The sequence below is a fragment of the Oratosquilla oratoria genome, chromosome 1 (genome assembly GCF_046742065.1).
Source record: "Oratosquilla oratoria isolate Oo_2021 chromosome 1, ASM4674206v1, whole genome shotgun sequence".
Lineage (NCBI taxonomy): Eukaryota > Metazoa > Arthropoda > Malacostraca > Stomatopoda > Squillidae > Oratosquilla > Oratosquilla oratoria.
The window spans coordinates 126,159,116-126,177,536 of record NC_134777.1 but is presented as its reverse complement, the minus strand read 5'-3'; the positions used below and the strand labels follow the sequence as shown (position 1 = coordinate 126,177,536).

General features: G+C 42.1%; 1 protein-coding gene across 2 annotated transcripts in view; it reads right to left on the bottom strand.

Annotated features, from left to right (window-relative positions):
* Nucleotides 1-18,421, bottom strand: part of LOC143026521 (alsin-like) — a 39,139-nt gene that overhangs the window by 15,253 nt on the left and 5,465 nt on the right. Inside the window, exons 3-17 of one of the 2 annotated variants that reach the window (XM_076187063.1) lie at nt 18,268-18,357; nt 15,113-15,268; nt 14,274-14,446; nt 13,699-13,816; nt 13,295-13,558; nt 11,149-11,487; nt 10,443-10,697; nt 9,977-10,184; nt 8,037-8,226; nt 7,694-7,860; nt 7,203-7,312; nt 6,434-6,642; nt 5,853-5,961; nt 5,255-5,413; nt 3,882-4,001 (exon numbers count right to left, since the gene is read on the bottom strand). In XM_076187063.1, coding sequence (XP_076043178.1) covers nt 3,882-4,001; nt 5,255-5,413; nt 5,853-5,961; nt 6,434-6,642; nt 7,203-7,312; nt 7,694-7,860; nt 8,037-8,226; nt 9,977-10,184; nt 10,443-10,697; nt 11,149-11,487; nt 13,295-13,558; nt 13,699-13,816; nt 14,274-14,446; nt 15,113-15,268; nt 18,268-18,357 — 2,667 coding nt within the window. The remainder of the gene's footprint in view (nt 1-3,881; nt 4,002-5,254; nt 5,414-5,852; nt 5,962-6,433; nt 6,643-7,202; nt 7,313-7,693; nt 7,861-8,036; nt 8,227-9,976; nt 10,185-10,442; nt 10,698-11,148; nt 11,488-13,294; nt 13,559-13,698; nt 13,817-14,273; nt 14,447-15,112; nt 15,269-18,267; nt 18,358-18,421) is intronic. The other variant, XM_076187073.1, reaches the window with a different exon arrangement.

Here is an 18,421-nt window from a genome sequence, read left to right as displayed (position 1 = left end):
GCAACTAGAGAAGCGAGATTCTGGATCCCCTTTTCTACTGGGAAGGACTCCATTAGGGAGGAGTCCAGGACCATACCCAGGTACGTAACTCTCTGTCTTGGTAAGAAATCAGACTTTTCCGGGTTGACTACTGTGCCCAATTTCAGGACAAAGGTTAGGACCATTCTCAGGTGTTCTTGGCATAGCTGGGCGGAATGTGCAAGGATCAGCCAGTTATCCAAGTAACGGAGTAGTTGAATTCCCCTGGAGTGGGACCACGCTGAAACGAGGTTGAACACACTGGAGAAGACTTGGGGTGCTGTGGAAAGTCTGAAGCAGAGGCAGGGGAAGTGGAAGGTGTTGCCCCTGTGGATGATTCTGAGGAATTTCCTGGAGGAGGGATGCACTGGTATGTGGAAATAGGCATCTTGGAGGTCCAGCGACACCATGAAGTCCCCTTCCCTGATAGACGCCCTTACGGACTCTGGGGTGTCCATTCGGAACTTCGTCAGGGAAAGGAACTTGTTGAGTGGAGACAAATAGATGACTGGTCTCCACACCCCTGTTGTCTTTTCTACTAGGAATAGCCTTGAGTAGAACCCTGGGTCCGGAGTCGAGACTTCCTCTAAAGCTCCTTTCTGGAGCAGAATGGAGGATTCCTCCGCTAGGGCCCGCCCGCGAGCCGAGTCCAGGTGGAAGCTGCTGACTTGGATGGGATAGGGGGAGAGGTTTGGGACAGTGGGAAAGGGAAGACAATAGCCTGTCTTAATGACTTAGTAGGTCCAGTCTTCCGCCCCGGCCTCTTCCCATGCTCTCCAGTAGAGGGAGAGGCAACCCCCTATCTTGTGCGGAGGGGCTGGCGAATTCCTAGGATTCCTGTGGGGGAGTCCGGAGCCTCTATAATGTTTGCGTCTAGGATCTCAAGTCGTAAAGGGACGGGGCTTTCCTGTCTGCCTTTTCGACTTGGAGTGGAGGGGTAGGGAATCAGCATGCGGGTTAGAAGGGGGGCCCTCTTCAATGGAGCAATGTTGGCCCAAGACGTTAAGAGGCAGGCCGCTTGATGCTTCAGAGCTCTGCTCGAGCTTTCCCATAGAGCCTGGAGGTTGCATTCCCCTTGGGGTTGCAGCCTGGGTAAAAACTCCCTTACTGAAGCCAAGACGCGTTCCAGCCAGGAGTGCACCACGAGAGAGAGAGCCAGGCCCTGAACGAGGTCCCTGGATTCTCTGCCGGAAAGGATGACGTTTCTTCTGAGCAGTGAATCCACGTCCGCTTTGACAAGCTCTGGTAACCGAGCCGGGATCAAGGCTGCTTAAGGTTTGTCCCTGATGGGAAGTAGAAGCATTTTTGCTGTTCCACTGGAACAGAGCGCCAGCGCGGTTTTTCAGTTGCCCGGTTTGTGAGTGCGTCGGAGGCCTGGTTCATGGCTTCTACCGTCTGTGTACTCCATGGGAGTTGGTTTTGTTGTTTGAGAATTGCCCGTCCTGAAGATTTCAGACTCGAATGTGACTTCCACTTCTTGTGGAAGGCTCAGTTAATTAGCTCTCCTAACTTTAGAGAGGATCTCTGAGCAGGAGGGTGTAACAACCATCGGGGATTCCGACTGAGAATCCTGCGAAGTTTGGTAACTTGCCCTCTCATCCCCAGCGCTGTGGACGTCGTCGCCGTCGTAGCTGGCGCCTGTCCGGTCAGCGAGAAACACCACGTCTGCAACCTCGTCCCTCATCTCTGTCCTCGTGAGCAAAGGGCATGGAAAGGTCACCGTTAATCACCCGACTCTTCCTACGGTGGGTGTTATGCGTACTGCGGGATTCCTGAGTAGAAGAGACTAAGGGGCTCTTAGTCTTTGAACCCGGGTTCTTTGTCCGTGCCGGCGTCGAGTTTCCGGGATGGGTCGGGGGCAATCCGCAAGCGACCACATCCGGGAAAAATGTCATACAGGAGTGGTAGCTAGAGGTGGCCTGAGGCGCATGTCCGTCTACGCTAACCGTCCTGGTTGAAGGAAGAGAGGACAAATTGGCCTGAGAATGACTCGAAGTGGATGTTGTACCACCTTCCTGGCTACTACGCTTTGGAGGAGGGACCGTCGAGTATCCGGGATGGGTCGAGGGCAAGCCGCAAGCGACCTCATCCGGGAAAAATCTCGTACAGGAACGGTAGCTAGAGGTGGCCTGAGGCGCATGTCCGTCTACGCTAACCGTCCTGGTTGAAGGAATAGAGGACAACTTAGCCTGAGAATGACTCGAGGTGGACGTTGTACCACTTTCCTGGCTACTACGCTTTGGAGGAAGGACCGTCGAGTTTCCAGGATGGGTCGAGGGCAAGCCGCAAGCGACCTCATCCGGGAAAAATTTCGTACAGGAACGGTAGCTAGAGGTGGCCTGAGGCGCATGTCCGTCTACGCTAACCTTCCTGGTTAAAGGAATAAAGGACAACTTGGCTTGAGAATGACTCGAGGTGAACGTTGTACCACTTTCCTGTCTACTACGCCGTGGAGGAGGGAGAGAATTGCTCGTCTCCTCTGAAGCCGTAGTCTGCCTTCTCTTGTTTTTGGGGGGTGAAGAGGGAAGCCATTTTCTATGCTTGCGCACCTTTTCCCCTGTATGTGCTTTCCTGTGAACATGAAAGTACACGGAACACTGACTATCATCTCACTGAATGCACGTCTCACACGGGGATGAAGGTGAACACTTAACCACTTCACTCCGGACTTGAATCTCGCGGGCAGCAGCCAATGCCAGCCGTACGTGTCGTAATAATACTCGCATCATAAAATATAGTCACCGCTTATATCGATCGTTCTCTCTTTAACCCGCGAATTTTGAAAACCACAGAGAATGGGATTCAGGGCACATTTGAGAGAATGTAAAAACACAGGGGCGACTACAATAAATATAATCAAGACGCCGATATGGCAGCATCGCGAATCCACTTGCTCCTCATGACGCCTACGTAGGCACCGTATGGAAGGGGTTAAGAGCTATACACTTGAAACACCAAATGTGAGGATCCACTTGGGCTGGCGGTAAGGGGGTGAGACAAAGGTATCTCCCTTCGGCGAAGGTATACAACCCATCTTGAACAACAACAATACTGGAACCAGATTCCATACTTACAGTGAAGGGTAGGATACCCGGTGGCTGTTAAGGGAATAATACAGGAATGGGAGAAGCACTTAATAAATTCCAGGACACAGGATGGCGTAGGGAAACCCCGATGAAATTGAAGGACGACGAACTCCTTAGCATCCTGGGAGTGAGCTGGCGACAATCGAAGCGGGTTGCTTGATTTTCGGCACATACGTAAACATAGAACCGTTGAGTAATTAACGGTGCGCTGCCGCGCTAATAATGGAGTTTGACTGAGAATCGGCCCATTAAGGGGGAAACCGATAAAAACTAAACATGTATAGTAGAGAGATGTTAACGCGGTCACTACTGCGAAGAGAATGGTTATAGTGTGCGAGACTTGTGGTGGAGGGCAAGGGCCCCCCCCCCCTTGCCCCAATGGGGCCCCTTACTGAGGATAAACGTTGCCCAGACCCACAGAGTGAGGATTTTAATTTCGCAGTAGAAATATTTGCGCTACGCGAAAGTATCCTATTGTAAGGAGTACCGAAGAGTTTGTATTCTTCGGAACAACTACGGGAAGGGCCATGGACTATTGCCAACTACTGTGTGGTTGCAGATTTCCAGTTAATTCCAAATTAACTATTATTATTACTATAGCTGGGTCCAGTAGGAGCCAAGATGAGAGGGAGGTGGTGGTGAATGGGGGTGGAATGGGTGGGGATCAAATGGATGGGAGTGGAATTATGCCTTTTGACTTTGGCTACCTCCCTTGTAAGGGGGAAAAAGTCCTTGGTATATGTATGTATTACTATAATACACTGCATGACAACTTGCCTCATCAACTGCATACTGTAGCAGACAAGGATGTGCTACCACTCCTCCATAAGTGGCCCGAAAGGCATCGACCAAGGACTTGAGCAAATGTCCCAGAGGATGAAGTCTACTATCAAAAGCCTGCAAGGAAAAAAATTATGGTTAAAAACATGTTTACTGCATCCTAGACATTGGACTATCATAAACTGTTTGTTTTGTGATCACAGAGTTTATGTGTTTTTGTTCATGATTTATATGGTTTAATGTCACAAACGCCCCCCCTATCGGAAGGCTAGGACAGTGCCCCTCACAGAGGACTTTGTAGCGTGGAATTTAATGAACCATGCCCTTGGTTCAACTTCGCCGGTGGCAGGATTTGAACCGCCATCCTCTTGACCTTTACCGCAAGTAATGACGTACTAACCCACTCATATACAAGATACTTTGCTTATGCTTTGTTGTTAATCCATTTAGTGATCTCTACTTGTGTCATTGTGGAAGGAGTGGGAGGATTCAAGGTCACTTCTATAGAATTGTGTGCCTATCATTCTAAGTTGCTGTTTTATGGTAAGAACTTTGGTATCCTACTGTAGATGTTATATTGAGGTTGTTTTTGTGTATCCAGTTGTTGTTGTTGTTCCCTAGACTGTCTGTCCGAGCAGTCCCGTCTCCCCAAGGAATGCTACTGCCGAAACTGGGTTTTCCCACAAATCCTTTATATAGTGTATGTTGTGTTGTTTGCGTGCATGATTCTGTATAATGCAGTCTTCCATTTATTCTGTTGTATTGTTTGTCCATGCATATATACATATACCAAGAGCTTTTTCCCCCTTACAAGGGAGGTAGCCAAAGTCAAAGGCATAAAATCTACTCCCACCCATTTCATCTCCACACACTCCACTCCCATTCACCACCCCTCCCTCTTTTCTCGGCTTCTCCTTGATGACGGGTCATCCCTGCATCTTGCCCATTGCCCTGGGTCGGAAGCAGTGCAGCAAGATACTGCATTGCTTTTGACCTAGCACAATGGGCGAGATGCAGGGATGACCCATCATCAAGGAGGACCTGAGACAAGAGGAAGGGAGAGATGGTGAATGGGAGTGGAGTAGGTGGGGATGAAATGGATGGGAGTGGATTTATGCCTTTTAACTTTGGCTACCTCTCTTGTACAGGGGGAAAAAGCCCTTAGTATGTGTATGTACAAATAATACAAAATAGAACAGGTAGAATAATAACTGAATACACAAAAACAACCTCAATACTGTATAACATCTACAGTAATTCTGAATAGTTTATATACTAGGAATCATATATAAATAAGAACATCCCTTATAAGGGGAAAGAAGCCTTTAGCATATGAAGCAATAGAAGGAAAAAGAAAAAAAAATGCTCACCTTGTTTAGATAGCTCTGTAGATCTTGAAAACCATCCCAAGTCAAATCATCTTTTTGATCTGGAATACGATCAAGCCCATCCAAGGCCTCTAAAGAGCCCCCAAGTCTCTGCAGTGCTAGTTTCTCAGTATTAAGATGTGCTGCCAATGCTTCCCATACCTGTAAAGGTTAAACAATAACATAATTTTCAAAAGCTCCTTTCCCTTTTATAATGAGTGGGAGTCATTGCATCCACCCAACCAAAATTTCATCCACTGTCCTTCCCATCTTAGCTCCTGTCCTCTATTCACTTCTCATGTCAGAGAAAATGCAGGGAGATGAAGCATTTCGATAGCAGGGTCCAAAAGTTCATTATTGTATTACATGTCACCTGCCACTTTCGTCCACTTGAAAAAATAAGCCCAAGTCCACAGTATTTACACATCCACCTCTTGCCCACTCTCTAACCTGCCACACTCTTCTTGCATCCATTGCCCCCTTTTACTCATTCACCTTATTCTTAGTCTTGCTCTCAAGTTACACAGATGCATAATATATGTTGTTTACCTCCAACAACTTCACATGAAACAAAAAAATAGAAAAATCCACAAATTCATACCTTACTAGTTTCCTTGTTTTCCATAGAGGATATGCTCAGCTGCTCTTCACAATGACGGAATATTGCAACCCACTTCTGGCTGACTGAAACACTCAGCTTCCCAAAAGAACTGTTTCCAGGGGGAAAAAATATGGAAAAAACTCATAAAATTATTTTACAATTTTATTCCTGTGTAGACTTGTATGTGAATAAAAGGAAATTCTGAAGATTCATGAAACATTTGTATAGACTTGTATGTGAATAAAAGGAAATTCTGAAGATTCATGAAACTTTTGTATAGAAGTCAGGATGGTTGAATCAGCACCCATCCACTTCATGATGATGATATGGTTTAATGTCACAAACTCTCCCTTATCGGAAGGCTAGGGCAGTGCCCCTCACAGAGGGCTTTGTAGCATGGAATTTAATGAACCATGCCCTTGGTTCAACTTCGCCGGTGGCAGGATTTGAACCGCCATCCCCTTGACCTTCACTGCAAGTAACGACGCCCTAACCCACTCAGCCAGCGAGCTTCATAAACAAATCTAATCTGTTTAGGACCCCTCTCAGTACACAGAGAGAACAATGACTTAAGTACCTACCTAGGGGGCTGTGTGACTTCTTCCTGCATGGGTCCTGCCCTGTGCAACATAGCATTTACTTTCACTCCAACAGCCCATGAACCCGTGAATGTCCCCTCCAGGACATCTCCACCTGGATATTTGAGAACCCCCTTGCCAGAGAAGGTACCTCCTGATCCTAGCTCTCCCTCATAGTGAGTTCCATCTTCAAACATCATCAGGCCAAAACCCTGGGAGTGGAGGGGAAAAAATAAAAGTAAACATATATCCAGCATAGTGTGGAGAGAATAGTTTAAAAGAATGAAACATGTTATTTTCATTACTAATGCTCCATAAATTTTTAAGAGTGGATGAAGCCATGTAGCAGAGAACAGGGCTGACCATTGATCCACAAAGTGCTAATATAGAAGGGGTAATGAATTATTTTTGGATGGATATGGGATGCGTGTGTAATTTGACAAAGACACCACTTTGTTTATATAAAAAAAAAAAAAAAAATTGTACTGGTTTCCAGCAACAATACAAACTTACATGCAACCTTTATCAAAATCAAAAAACCTTACATCACAATATATCCAGGTAGGGCACAGATGCTCAAAAACATTTCTAATGTAAAGTACAGCTAGATAATGACAGATTTAGCAAATGGGTTGAGTAAATCCTCCATACATAGCAAGTCTTCAACACAGCCAATGAATTCTTCTATTCCAGATACCTTTTAAAACTCAAATAATCATAAAATAACAAAACTAATTTTTGTCAAGTCAACCAAACAAAAAAATCCACTAACAGACAACTTGTTCTGGCTGAAAGTTCCTTCGTAGTAAACCCCATTCATGGTTACAACCATGCCCGGTCCTTGTCGTTGGTTGTTCTGCCACATTCCTAGGAACTTTTCACCTACACAACAGGAAGAAAAATAAACATTATATAGCCACCCACATAAACAACATTTATCCTTCAACCCATGACAAAATGTTTCAGAAATTCTTCACCTTATCAACAAATATTTACCACAGATAAAAGAAGCTCTTGCATCAACACAAAAACTAGTTCAGTATGGTGTGGCTAATTACCTTTCATTCAAAAGCTATTAGGCAATGAATATGTGTGGAGTGAGTGAATTATCTGACTTGGCCACTCATTATGTATGGTATGTATTTATATGTATATTTCCAAAAACATTTTACTTCCACTTTTTCACCATAACCATGCAGGATTTCTTGAATACCTCCCACAACAAACAATTTATAACTATTTGTTGCCTTTACTCCTACCTACCTTGTGCTATATCATCCAACACTCCATAGCCATGCCTACTTCCATTGCTCCACTCCCCTGTGTACACTGATGCTGCCTGAGAGCTGAACTGACCCTTCTTGAGTTCCCCATGACCATGGGGCTGACCATCTTTTAGAAAGCCTGAATAGATGTCTTTGTTGCCATATCTGGAAAGGACAAATATTCTATTATCTGAAGACTAGTTCACAAATCAAATTAATCATGACAAAAAAAGATCTTAAAAACTCCAGTCATCAGATCAAAATGTGGTTAAAGATTACCATCCCCAATTGAATGTCAGACAAAGTTCACACATACATGTTGCTTTTCATTTAATACTCACTTGATAACACCACGTCCTTCCAACTTGCCACTGACCCAAGTGCCTTCATAAATGGTTACTCCGTCACTACCAGGCACCTCCTTTCTTCCTGGTCCGTGGAATATGCTTTGGCGGAACTGACCCTCGTAGCGGCGCCCATCTTTCCATTCTAATGTGCCTTCACCATGCAATTTACCACAAAACCACTGACCTATGTGAAAGAAGGACACCATATTATCTGATGAAACTACAGAACAAAAACAACTTAGTCACCTTTAAGGCTTAAGTGACACTTATAGACCAGCCATGCAGCATTTCTTTTATGTTCAAAAACTAATCTCCACTTGCTAATGAATATTGAGTCATTATTATTTTAATATCCCTTGTTTCCATTCTTAAACTTCTTCCATACCACCATATTCCTTATGCACTTCATCTCAAACAAACTTAAACTCCACCTTTATGCCTCTCTTAAACTTAGACTCAAGTCTGTGTACCAACCATAGTATTGTGGACACAATCACCCCTGCAGTCCTTCTATTTGCATTTATCCTTGGATATCTATATCTCATGACACTTTTCATTCCTTGAAGACATTTACTTGCATTCTTTACTTCTTCCTTCCTTATCTCAATCTCCACATCTCCATGTGACTTAGTGTAATGGGTAGATGTACATGCCTTGATTATACTAAACCCTTCATATGGGAGAAAGGGTATTTTAGTATTTGTATGTATATGAATTATGATCATTATTAGGCTTTTCCTTTCAGCCTTCTTTTAATTCCAAGTCTGCTTTATACAGTGCCATGGATACAATCACCCTCTTGTACATAATTCTCTTTGTGTTCATCCCCAGACACCTATCTCTCATGGCACTTTTCATTCCCTTATTCTATATGTCCACCCCCAACTCAGTCCCATATCTCCCATCTCACTATCATTTTCACCTTCAATGGCACATCACTCCACCATGCACTTGTTTACCTCATCAGTTACCAACACTGTCACTCTTTTACCTCCCTTGACCTCTCACCACTCCTGATAACCTACTGTACTCACCATGCTTTCATACTCACTCTGCTATTCAGTTTCATTTTACTCAACACTATTGCATCTTTCTTTCTCTTACTCTTATCCATACTACATACATATATACATATACCAAAGGCTTTTTTCCCCTTATAAGAGAGGTAGCCAAAAAACAAAGGCATAAAAACTGCTCCCACCCATTCCATCCCTAACATACTCCACTCCTCTCCACACTCTTATCTTGGCACCTCCTGGATGACGGGTCATCCCTGCATCTTGCCCACTACCCTGGGTCAGAAACATTACCGCAAGACTGAACACATCCACAGCAAAGCTGCTTCATTAAATCAGCGACCCCCCCCTCTCTATCCCCTCAAGCAGAAAAAGAGAAGATGGGGAGAAATCCCTTCAGGCTGTGTCAATTTATTTCTCACACATACTCCCTCATCCCCTATCCCCCACCCACTCCACACCACCACCCACTCCATACCACACCTACATGTATTTGATACCCAAATTCCTAGGGCTCTGGATGGAGTCCTTCTCCCAGATACTGTGGGATCCCTTGTTCTCATCTAGATGCCCTTTATTACATTTGCAGAGGAACACTGTGTTGGTATTCTTCCTCCCCCTCCACCACCACCACCATAGGGGCATCAGAAGGTAGAATTAGTCATAAAAATGGTGAAGTCCGAAGGTGACATTAGATGCAAAAAACATTTCATAATTCTTTTACGAGTAGATATTTTACTTAATTAGACAAATGATGCATGACTGGTTTGGCAAACAAAAAGTCCCTAAAATATTGGTGACATGCAATCAATAACAAAGTACATGGGAACCACATTTAGATTATAATAAACCCATATTTTAGGAGTAAATGACTTACCTCTGGGGCAAAAATACTACAACTAATGTAGACTCTCTCACCTTTGTATGTTGCATCTTTGTACTGTGGATGTTTGGTAAATGTGTACTCTGCTGTTCTAACCAATGGGGGTGATCTCATCATCTCTGATACCCCTGGAATGTTCTTCTTGATTGCCTCTTGAAGGGAATAGGACCAAAGGCTCTTCTCCTGGCTTACTTGACAGACTAAAGTTATTGTATCTTCTGGAGTAGTAAGCTGGATGGCATTCTGATTAGAAGGGAAGGAGAGTATTGTATGAAAACACCTAAATTGAATTTATCTTTAACACTTGATTCAAATTAATTCTTAGACCAAAAATTTTACAACAAATACTATTAAACATCAATCAACACCAAGTTGCACACACTTTGCTATTTGCAAGGCTATTCATATATCACAACTTGATATATATACCTCAATCAAAACATCACTGGCAATAACATGAAGTAAAAAAAAAATCATCAAAAGAAATACTGTAACCCTCACTTGTAGTGTTGAAGTATTGGGCACAGTTTCAACCCACATGGTGCTCAGTGGGTAAAGTGTATATGTGGTATAGTGGCAGTGCACCAGAGTGTCTGACAACAGCAGGAACGAGTGGGAGGAGAATCGTCCAGCATTGTACACTGTAATTGCATGGACACGAGAGTCCCGGAGAACACGTCTGCTAGGCAACGCAAGGGCTTCATAAAAACGAGAACTGCTGCTCTCCCAGTACGACCTAGTTACCTCTGCCTCCATCTGCAGGAACATTTAAGATATTTATAAGAGATATCATAATATAAATTAACAAACTGGTACATAGATATTTTGTTTTACGAGGTAAAAGAAAAAAATGGTGAGAAATCAAAAAATGTCTGTATTTACTCTGAATGTTCGATGTATGTCTTATGGGAAGGTGTCACAGTGGATTGGAAAATGCATGTACAGTACTGCTATACAAGTTTAAGGGAGTCAAGTATGACAGGTATTCCTAGTGAATCAATCTTTTCAGTGTCATTGGTAAGGTGTCTGGAGATGTGTTAATGTATTAACTGAGAGGATCAATTAATCAATACTTTGTCCATGGACTTTCAATTGAAGGAAAATGGTGCCTCACAGGTACTGAGAAAGGATGGGTGGTTGAATTGTACAATGACATATAACTGTAATAGTTTCTTGTACGAAAACAAGAGAAAAAAAAATTACAAACCTTTTCTTTGTTTGCTCTATTGGAGAGCTGTCTCCAGTAGGCACTTGCAATAAATATTCTATTTTGAGTAAAGGGTGAGTGAAACATTTTCTCACTGGATTGGAGCACTGAGAGGAACTTTTCATATTGGTGAATCCTTTCCAAAGGCTGAAGAAGGACAAAGCTCAGTGTCTCATTGTTAGTCTTGGAGGAGATGGATGGTACCAAATTGAGGAGTAGCAACCGAAACTTCTCCATTGTGGCAGTGGCATCCTTGCCCACAAGGATGAAGCCAGTCACAGCCAGGACATCACACACTTTGCTTATATAATTTCCATATACAGTTTTCAGCTCTTCAACCTGTGACAAAAGAAAAAACATGAATGAATTACATAAAGATCAAAGCTACCTATTTATATATCAAAGACCTTTTTTTTTTCCCTTGTAAAGGAGGCAGCTATGTCAAAAGGCAAGTACCCACTCCCATCCACCACCCTTTACTCTCTCATCTTAGCTCCTCATGGATGATGGGTCATCCCTGTATCCTGCCCACTGCCATGGGTCAGAGGCAATGCCGCAAAACACAGCACATCCACAGCAAGGCTGCTTCACTTAAACATTGACCCCCTTGTCTTATCATGCATAAAAAAGAGAAGATGAGGGAGAAATCCCTTCAAGTTATATCAAAATATCATTCATACATAACCACTCCCTACCCCCCATCCCCCACCTGCTCCCTTCTGTGCACCACAGTATTATCTATGTACAGCCACTCTCCACTCATCCCTATCTTCTTCCTTCTCCATTCCTTGCCCAACAGACATTCCTCTCTTCCACAACTTTCATCCCATCCTTGGTCATCTACTCAAGTTCACTCCCTCCACCTCTGCCATCCACATCTCTTTTACTGAACTTTCTTCACTCCCTTTTCATTTGTCCAAACCATCCCAATACTCTTTCATCAGCCCTATCTGGTTTTACCCCAGCTCTCCTCCTCACCCTATGCAATCTTGTAACCCCTACTATATTTCTCAGACATTTAATTTCTAACACATTTAAACTTTTCCTCTCTGCCTCTTTTAAATTTCAAGTCTCTGCCCCATAGAGTGCTGTTGGCACAATCGTCCCCTTCATGTAGTCTCTTCTTTGCATCCATTCCCAGATGCCTATTTCTAATTACATTTTGATATCCCCCCTAGGCATTTACTTGCTTTTCTTTCTACAATTTACTTCCACCTCCACTCCTCCCTTTCCTGCCACATGCAACCCCAAATACCTAAAGCTATCCACTTCCTCCAGCCTCTCTCCTTTAAGACTTACTTCCAACTTGCTGCCATCCTCTCCCCTTGTACATCTCATCACCTTACTTTTACCCACATTTACCTTCAACTTTTTCCTATTGCATACCCTCACAAACTGTCACTAATTTCCTTAATTCCTCCTCTAATGCTGTCACAGGTGCAATATCATCAGCAAACAACAACTGGATCACTTCCCACTTTACTCCATTTTCTTTAACCAACTCCACTCCCCTGCCCATTACCCTCACCTTTATCTCCTGCATCACCCCATTCATGAACACATTGAACAGCCATGGCGATGTGACACATTGCTGACAGTCCCACCTTTACCTCAAACCACTCATTCTCTCACAGGATCAAAGCAATACTACATAATTCTGGCCACATTTCAAACAATTAATCAATCCTTTCCCCTCTCTTGCTGAGGACTCTTGGCCATCCATAGTTTGAATACCAACACACAAATATTTTCACAAAGAAACAGAAAAAAAAAAATTCAGCTCATTTTCCTATGCATGTTTATTTGAAGGCAATTATTATCCCATCCATTCTTTGCAGCCTTTAAGCAGCATTCCACATATCCCCACTTCTCCACACTCCCCTCACGTCCCCCTAATAATGCCTAGATTCTCTTGCAAAAGACCCATAAATCACCCAGTTAAAAGATTTTGTGCTGTTGTCTTAAATGAGTTGAATGGGCATAAAGTGGATGTATGCTTTGACTTAGCTACTACCTAATATGGTGGAAACAGTCTTCTGGCTTGTATTTATGCATGTATGTCTGGAAGGGTGGAATGAAGGCACTATAGTATAAGGTAACTGTACTAAATAAAAATCCTCGAAAGCATCATCACATCACAACTTACGTTACTAATGACAGGAAGGTCAATGATGGGAACACGACCCGTCATACTCTTAATCATGTAGGCCACCACCCACAGCAAGTTCATGTAGGCTTCGAACAATGCCCGCTTACACTCTACTATCTCATTCTTATCATGGAAACTAGTAGTTCCATTCTTGGCATTCCCAGGGGTGTTCAGGGATGTCATGAGGGGGTTGATCAAGTTTTCTCCTGCCATTTTGAGAACTGTTAAATATAAAGCTTCCTCCTGTTGAAAACTTTTTACCTGTATTAGAGAACAGAAACTTAGTAAAAAGAATTATCATTCAAAGCTGAATTACTCATTTTTTTATTAATCTATGAGTCAGTGCATACTGTACAGCAATATATATACATATTTACACAGTAGTGTCAATATCAATTCACCTCGTCCACACAGGAGTCCACCGTATAAATCAATGAGTCATCACTACAAAGAACAGAACAAACATACAGGTTTTCATCTATGTCTCCCATTTCTTCTAAATCACTCGTTTTTCCTTCCCTATCAGAAAAAAAAAAAAAAAATCAAATTAATTTATGAAATATTTTCTTGTCACACTACTACAGCATGTATCAACATGTATTTCTTGTCAATTTCAATTATCAAAGCTGAAAATGAGGCTTACACCAACCTTCCTGTCCTATGAAGAGACAGAAAAAAAAGTAACATTAAGTCAAATCTTTACAGCTTATTTGGTTTTCAGTGATCACTATGCATAGAACAGATATGGCTAAACTGCAAATTGCCCCAGATGGAAACAGTACACGGAGAATACCTCATCCTACACGGTCCCACCCTCACTCTACCCAGACAATACACTATTTCTTCCTTAAGTGACAGAGACCAATGCCAATTATTGCAAGACCCTGAGTAATGGTTTGATCAACCACTCTCATAACATTTGTTAAATGGCAGAGCAAAGCTAATCCAAAAGATGAAAGATGGCCATCCAACTTACTTGATTTGATCTGTGCAAAGCAACTTTCCCTTGAGGGAAACTGCCAGTGTGTAATCATTTCCTGCAGCTATGTCTTGCACTGCATCCATTATAATCAGCACTTTTGGACTGGATGAAAAGCCAATTGAACCTACACCAAGTTGACCTGATGCGTTGTCACCCCAGGAGTAAATCTGCAAATATCAACAAGAATGGATCAATCTTTATTGATGATGATATGGTTTAACATCACAAACTCCCCCCTATTGGAAGGCTAGGATGGTACCCAACAGAGGGCTTTGTAGCATGGAATTTAATGAACCATGCCCTGGTGGCAGGATTCAAACCGCCATTCCCTTGACCTTTGCTGCAAATAATGATGCCCTAACCCGCTCAGACAGCGAGTTTCAATAATCTTTATTAGAATAGTCAATTTCATGGCCCCTACAGGGTATATATAACATGAAAAATATAGTGTCATCTGTAAACCACTAACTCACTTCCCACTCTCCTCCAATCATTCATTACCACCCCTTATCCACATATCATATATATTTAACAACCATGGTACCACACTACCATCATACAACCCTGTAGCTCCACCTTCATCTCAAACCATTCCCTTTCTATTCCCAACCCGAACATGTTCTACATATACCAAAGGCTTTTTCCCCCTTACACAGGGGGTAGCCAGAAAGAAAAAGGCATAGAAATCACTCCCACCCATTTCATTTCCCATATATTCCACTCCCCTCCACCCTCCTATCTTGGCACCTCATGGATGACGGGTCATCCCTGCATCCTGTCCACTGCCCTGGGTCAGAAGCAGTGTTCTTAAAAATACAAGATGACTGAAATACCTGGCCATCAATGGTGAGTGCTGCAGCATGGTGGGAACCACACACCACCTTAATGATACCCTGATGGTTGAGGGGAATCACATTGCAGGGCGAGGTTCGGTGGTTATTATCACCAAGTCCCAACTGACCCTTGTTTCCACTGCCCCATGTCCAGACCTGTAAGGACACAAGATATCAGCGGTTAATGTGATCTTCCTTAATGACACAACCATAACATTACAGTAAACCCTCAATATAACAGCCAATACGGGGACAGGGGTCTGTCGTTATATCCGAAGATACAATGGAAATACCGGAGAGATCTGTTATATCTCTAAGTTTGTCCAGTATTAGAAATTACAGTAAACTCTTGATGTAACAGACGATATGGGGACATGGGTCTGTCATTATATCTGAAGATCTGTTATAACTGAGGATCCCTCGCTACAAAGGATGAAAATCCGTTAGAGCGAGGGTTTGTCCAGTCAGATTTTTTGTCTGTTATATCTGATACCTGGTATATTGAGATCAATTATATTGAGGGTTTACTGTATACACCCAAGTCATAATCATCTGCTCTCTGAAGTCAAAATCTGAATGAAGGTATCTTCCAACTTTTACAATGTCTTAACACTGACAATTCAGCAAATAATCAACTGAAATAGAGAAGAGTAAATAAATCTTGGTTATGATCACAACAGGCAGTTTACATTTTATTCATAACCTCTAAAACATTTATATACTGTCACATCCCCATAAAAAGGGGGGGGGGATGGCAGACACAAAATGGACCAGACTAATAGGTCCCAATTGACAAATAGGTTATGGCCAAGAAAAGAAATTTGTAAATCAAATGTCCATAACTCAAAACAAAATTTCTCCATAATGTATGGAAGGGCAAAGGCTCATTGTAAGTGGTCTTCTATGTTGTATTTGTAAGTTTTGATTTCTTGGTTGTCAGAGACCATACTGAGAATGTTTTGAAGTCTAAATTTTGTGTCTGCAGTGTTTTTGACTGTTTAGTTACTAATTTGCCCTTCATTGTAAAATCTTTTATGTGACAATCACATGTGACATTTGTTAGATTCATGAAGGTCCTGCATAAGGAGCATTACTGTGGAGATCTGAGGGGATGCATATTTTTGTTTGCCAATCACAACTCCAGCAATTTTTTTTTTTGCTGTTCTGAAGTTGTAGTACTGGGGTGTTACTGTTAGGTCATTTGCATATGTAAGCATCCTGATACTAAACTCTGGGTTAGGGATAAGGTCATGCGTGAATAGGTTCAACAGCAAAGTGTATTGCTCTCAGAGGATCCCATCATATAATTTTCTTTAATACATACATACATATACCAATGCCTTTTCCCCCTTACATGGGGGGTAGCCAAAAAACAGAGGCATAAAACCCACTCCCTCCTATTCCACTCCCATTCACCCCCCTCCCTCCCTCTCTCTCCTTTAATAGTTTTCTAAAAGTAAAATCTAAATTTTACTAAAAGTAAAACCTAACATTTATCTAGATATAGAATCCTTGATAATATAATTCTCACTTTGCACACACTTTGAATAATAGTAACAATCATAGCCTGAAGTTACAGACAAGAACCCAGCAGTTCATAAGTTGTCTATGCTGTATTAGTGTGGAACAGTGTCTATGTCACCCACTTACAATAAAAGTAAGCTGTCATCTTTCCATAAGTAAAATGTGTTCTGTGGCAAGAAAACATCAAGATCTTACACCTAAATCTAGAAACACCAGATGCTGACTAAATCAAAATTTAACAACCACAGATTATGAAGGCATCTGAAGACAACTAAATGCAATTCCAAAAATGCAAAAGTTATTTACTTAAGCAAAACTTTCAAACAAAATAAAAACCATTCCTGCTTAGTGCACACTTTCTCCTTATTCAATATCAACCATGCTCCTACTAATTTAGGTATGTTTTGACCTTCATCACTCATTAATCCTTAAAAGCACTAGCCTGAACTAAATGCGTACATATGTTCAAACCGGAACCACATGCTGTAACAGGTTAATCAAGAAGGTCAAACCGAGAAAATTGCCAAAAATAAATTTCAACAATGTCTTTTCATTAAAAATTATTGTAAAATTTTAACAAGCATTATATTGCACATTTGCATATGATTGAACTTCAGGGGATGGGTATAGAAAAACACCAAAAATTACACAATAAAAAAAAAATTCTTATGTAACTTTCCAGTAGATAGCCTAATACCTCAAGATACTTAACAATCATCTTTTTTGACAAATGTTCATGTCTGTTCAGATTTTAGATTTTTTACCAGCTGCCCCTCTTAATCTTGATGTTTTTTTCAATTTTCAATAACTAATACTCCAAGGTACTTTTCTTCCTTTGCTTTAGTATTGGTTCCATTCCCAATCCTATAATTTAGTGATGACTTCTTCTTATCTTTAATCATTTTCAATATTATAAAAAAAAATGTGGAGGGCAGAGGTGGATGGAGTGAACTTGAAGGGAAGACTGAGGATGTGATGGACGGGGTGAAGAGAGCCTCGGGTAAAAGGGTTCTGTTGATCATAGAAGGGAGTAAGCAAGAGATCGGTGCAAATGGACAATGGTTGGGAGTGGTAAAAAAATTGATGCAGCCCAGAGGAATTTCTCTTTGTCTTCTCTAAATATGTGTGAGAGGATGAGGAGGAAGGGTTACCATTTAAATGAAGTGGTGGGGATAAACAGACTTAGGTTGTCAGCCCCTGCTGTGGCTGTGCTGTTTTGTTGCATTGCTTCTGGTTGACCCTTCATCTACAAGGATCTAAGATAAAAGGTAAACAAATGGATGTTGGATGGGTTGGGGATGAGCAGATGCCTTGGCTAGCAACCTCCCTTAAGAGTGGGAAGGAGCCTTTAGTTATACAGTTCTATCAAAGTCTAAATACAGACTTATCTGATGGAAATGTACATTTCATGTGTTGGACCCACTACTACTTTAGTTCCATTGCTACACCTCCATGTATGATTTGTCTCCAGTAATATTGAGTATTTTGGCAAGATGCTTACAATGCTCATTTCCTAAAAAATTTCTATTGGCAAAACCCAGCACTATGGGGTTGAAATAGGTACCATTCCAACACAGTAGCCAAATGCAAGTTAAACTCCATGCCAAGCTCATGACATCTCTTACTCTTACCCCTGTTTGGGGGGTGAGAGAGGTTGCAGATGTCTCTTCTTGATCTTCTTCCAAAATGAGCCATTCTCTTGGCCCATAACCCTGATCAAACTGAAACCAAGTCAAGTCAATTTGTGTCCCTCGAAAAACAAACACCAATTTCATGAAAAATATC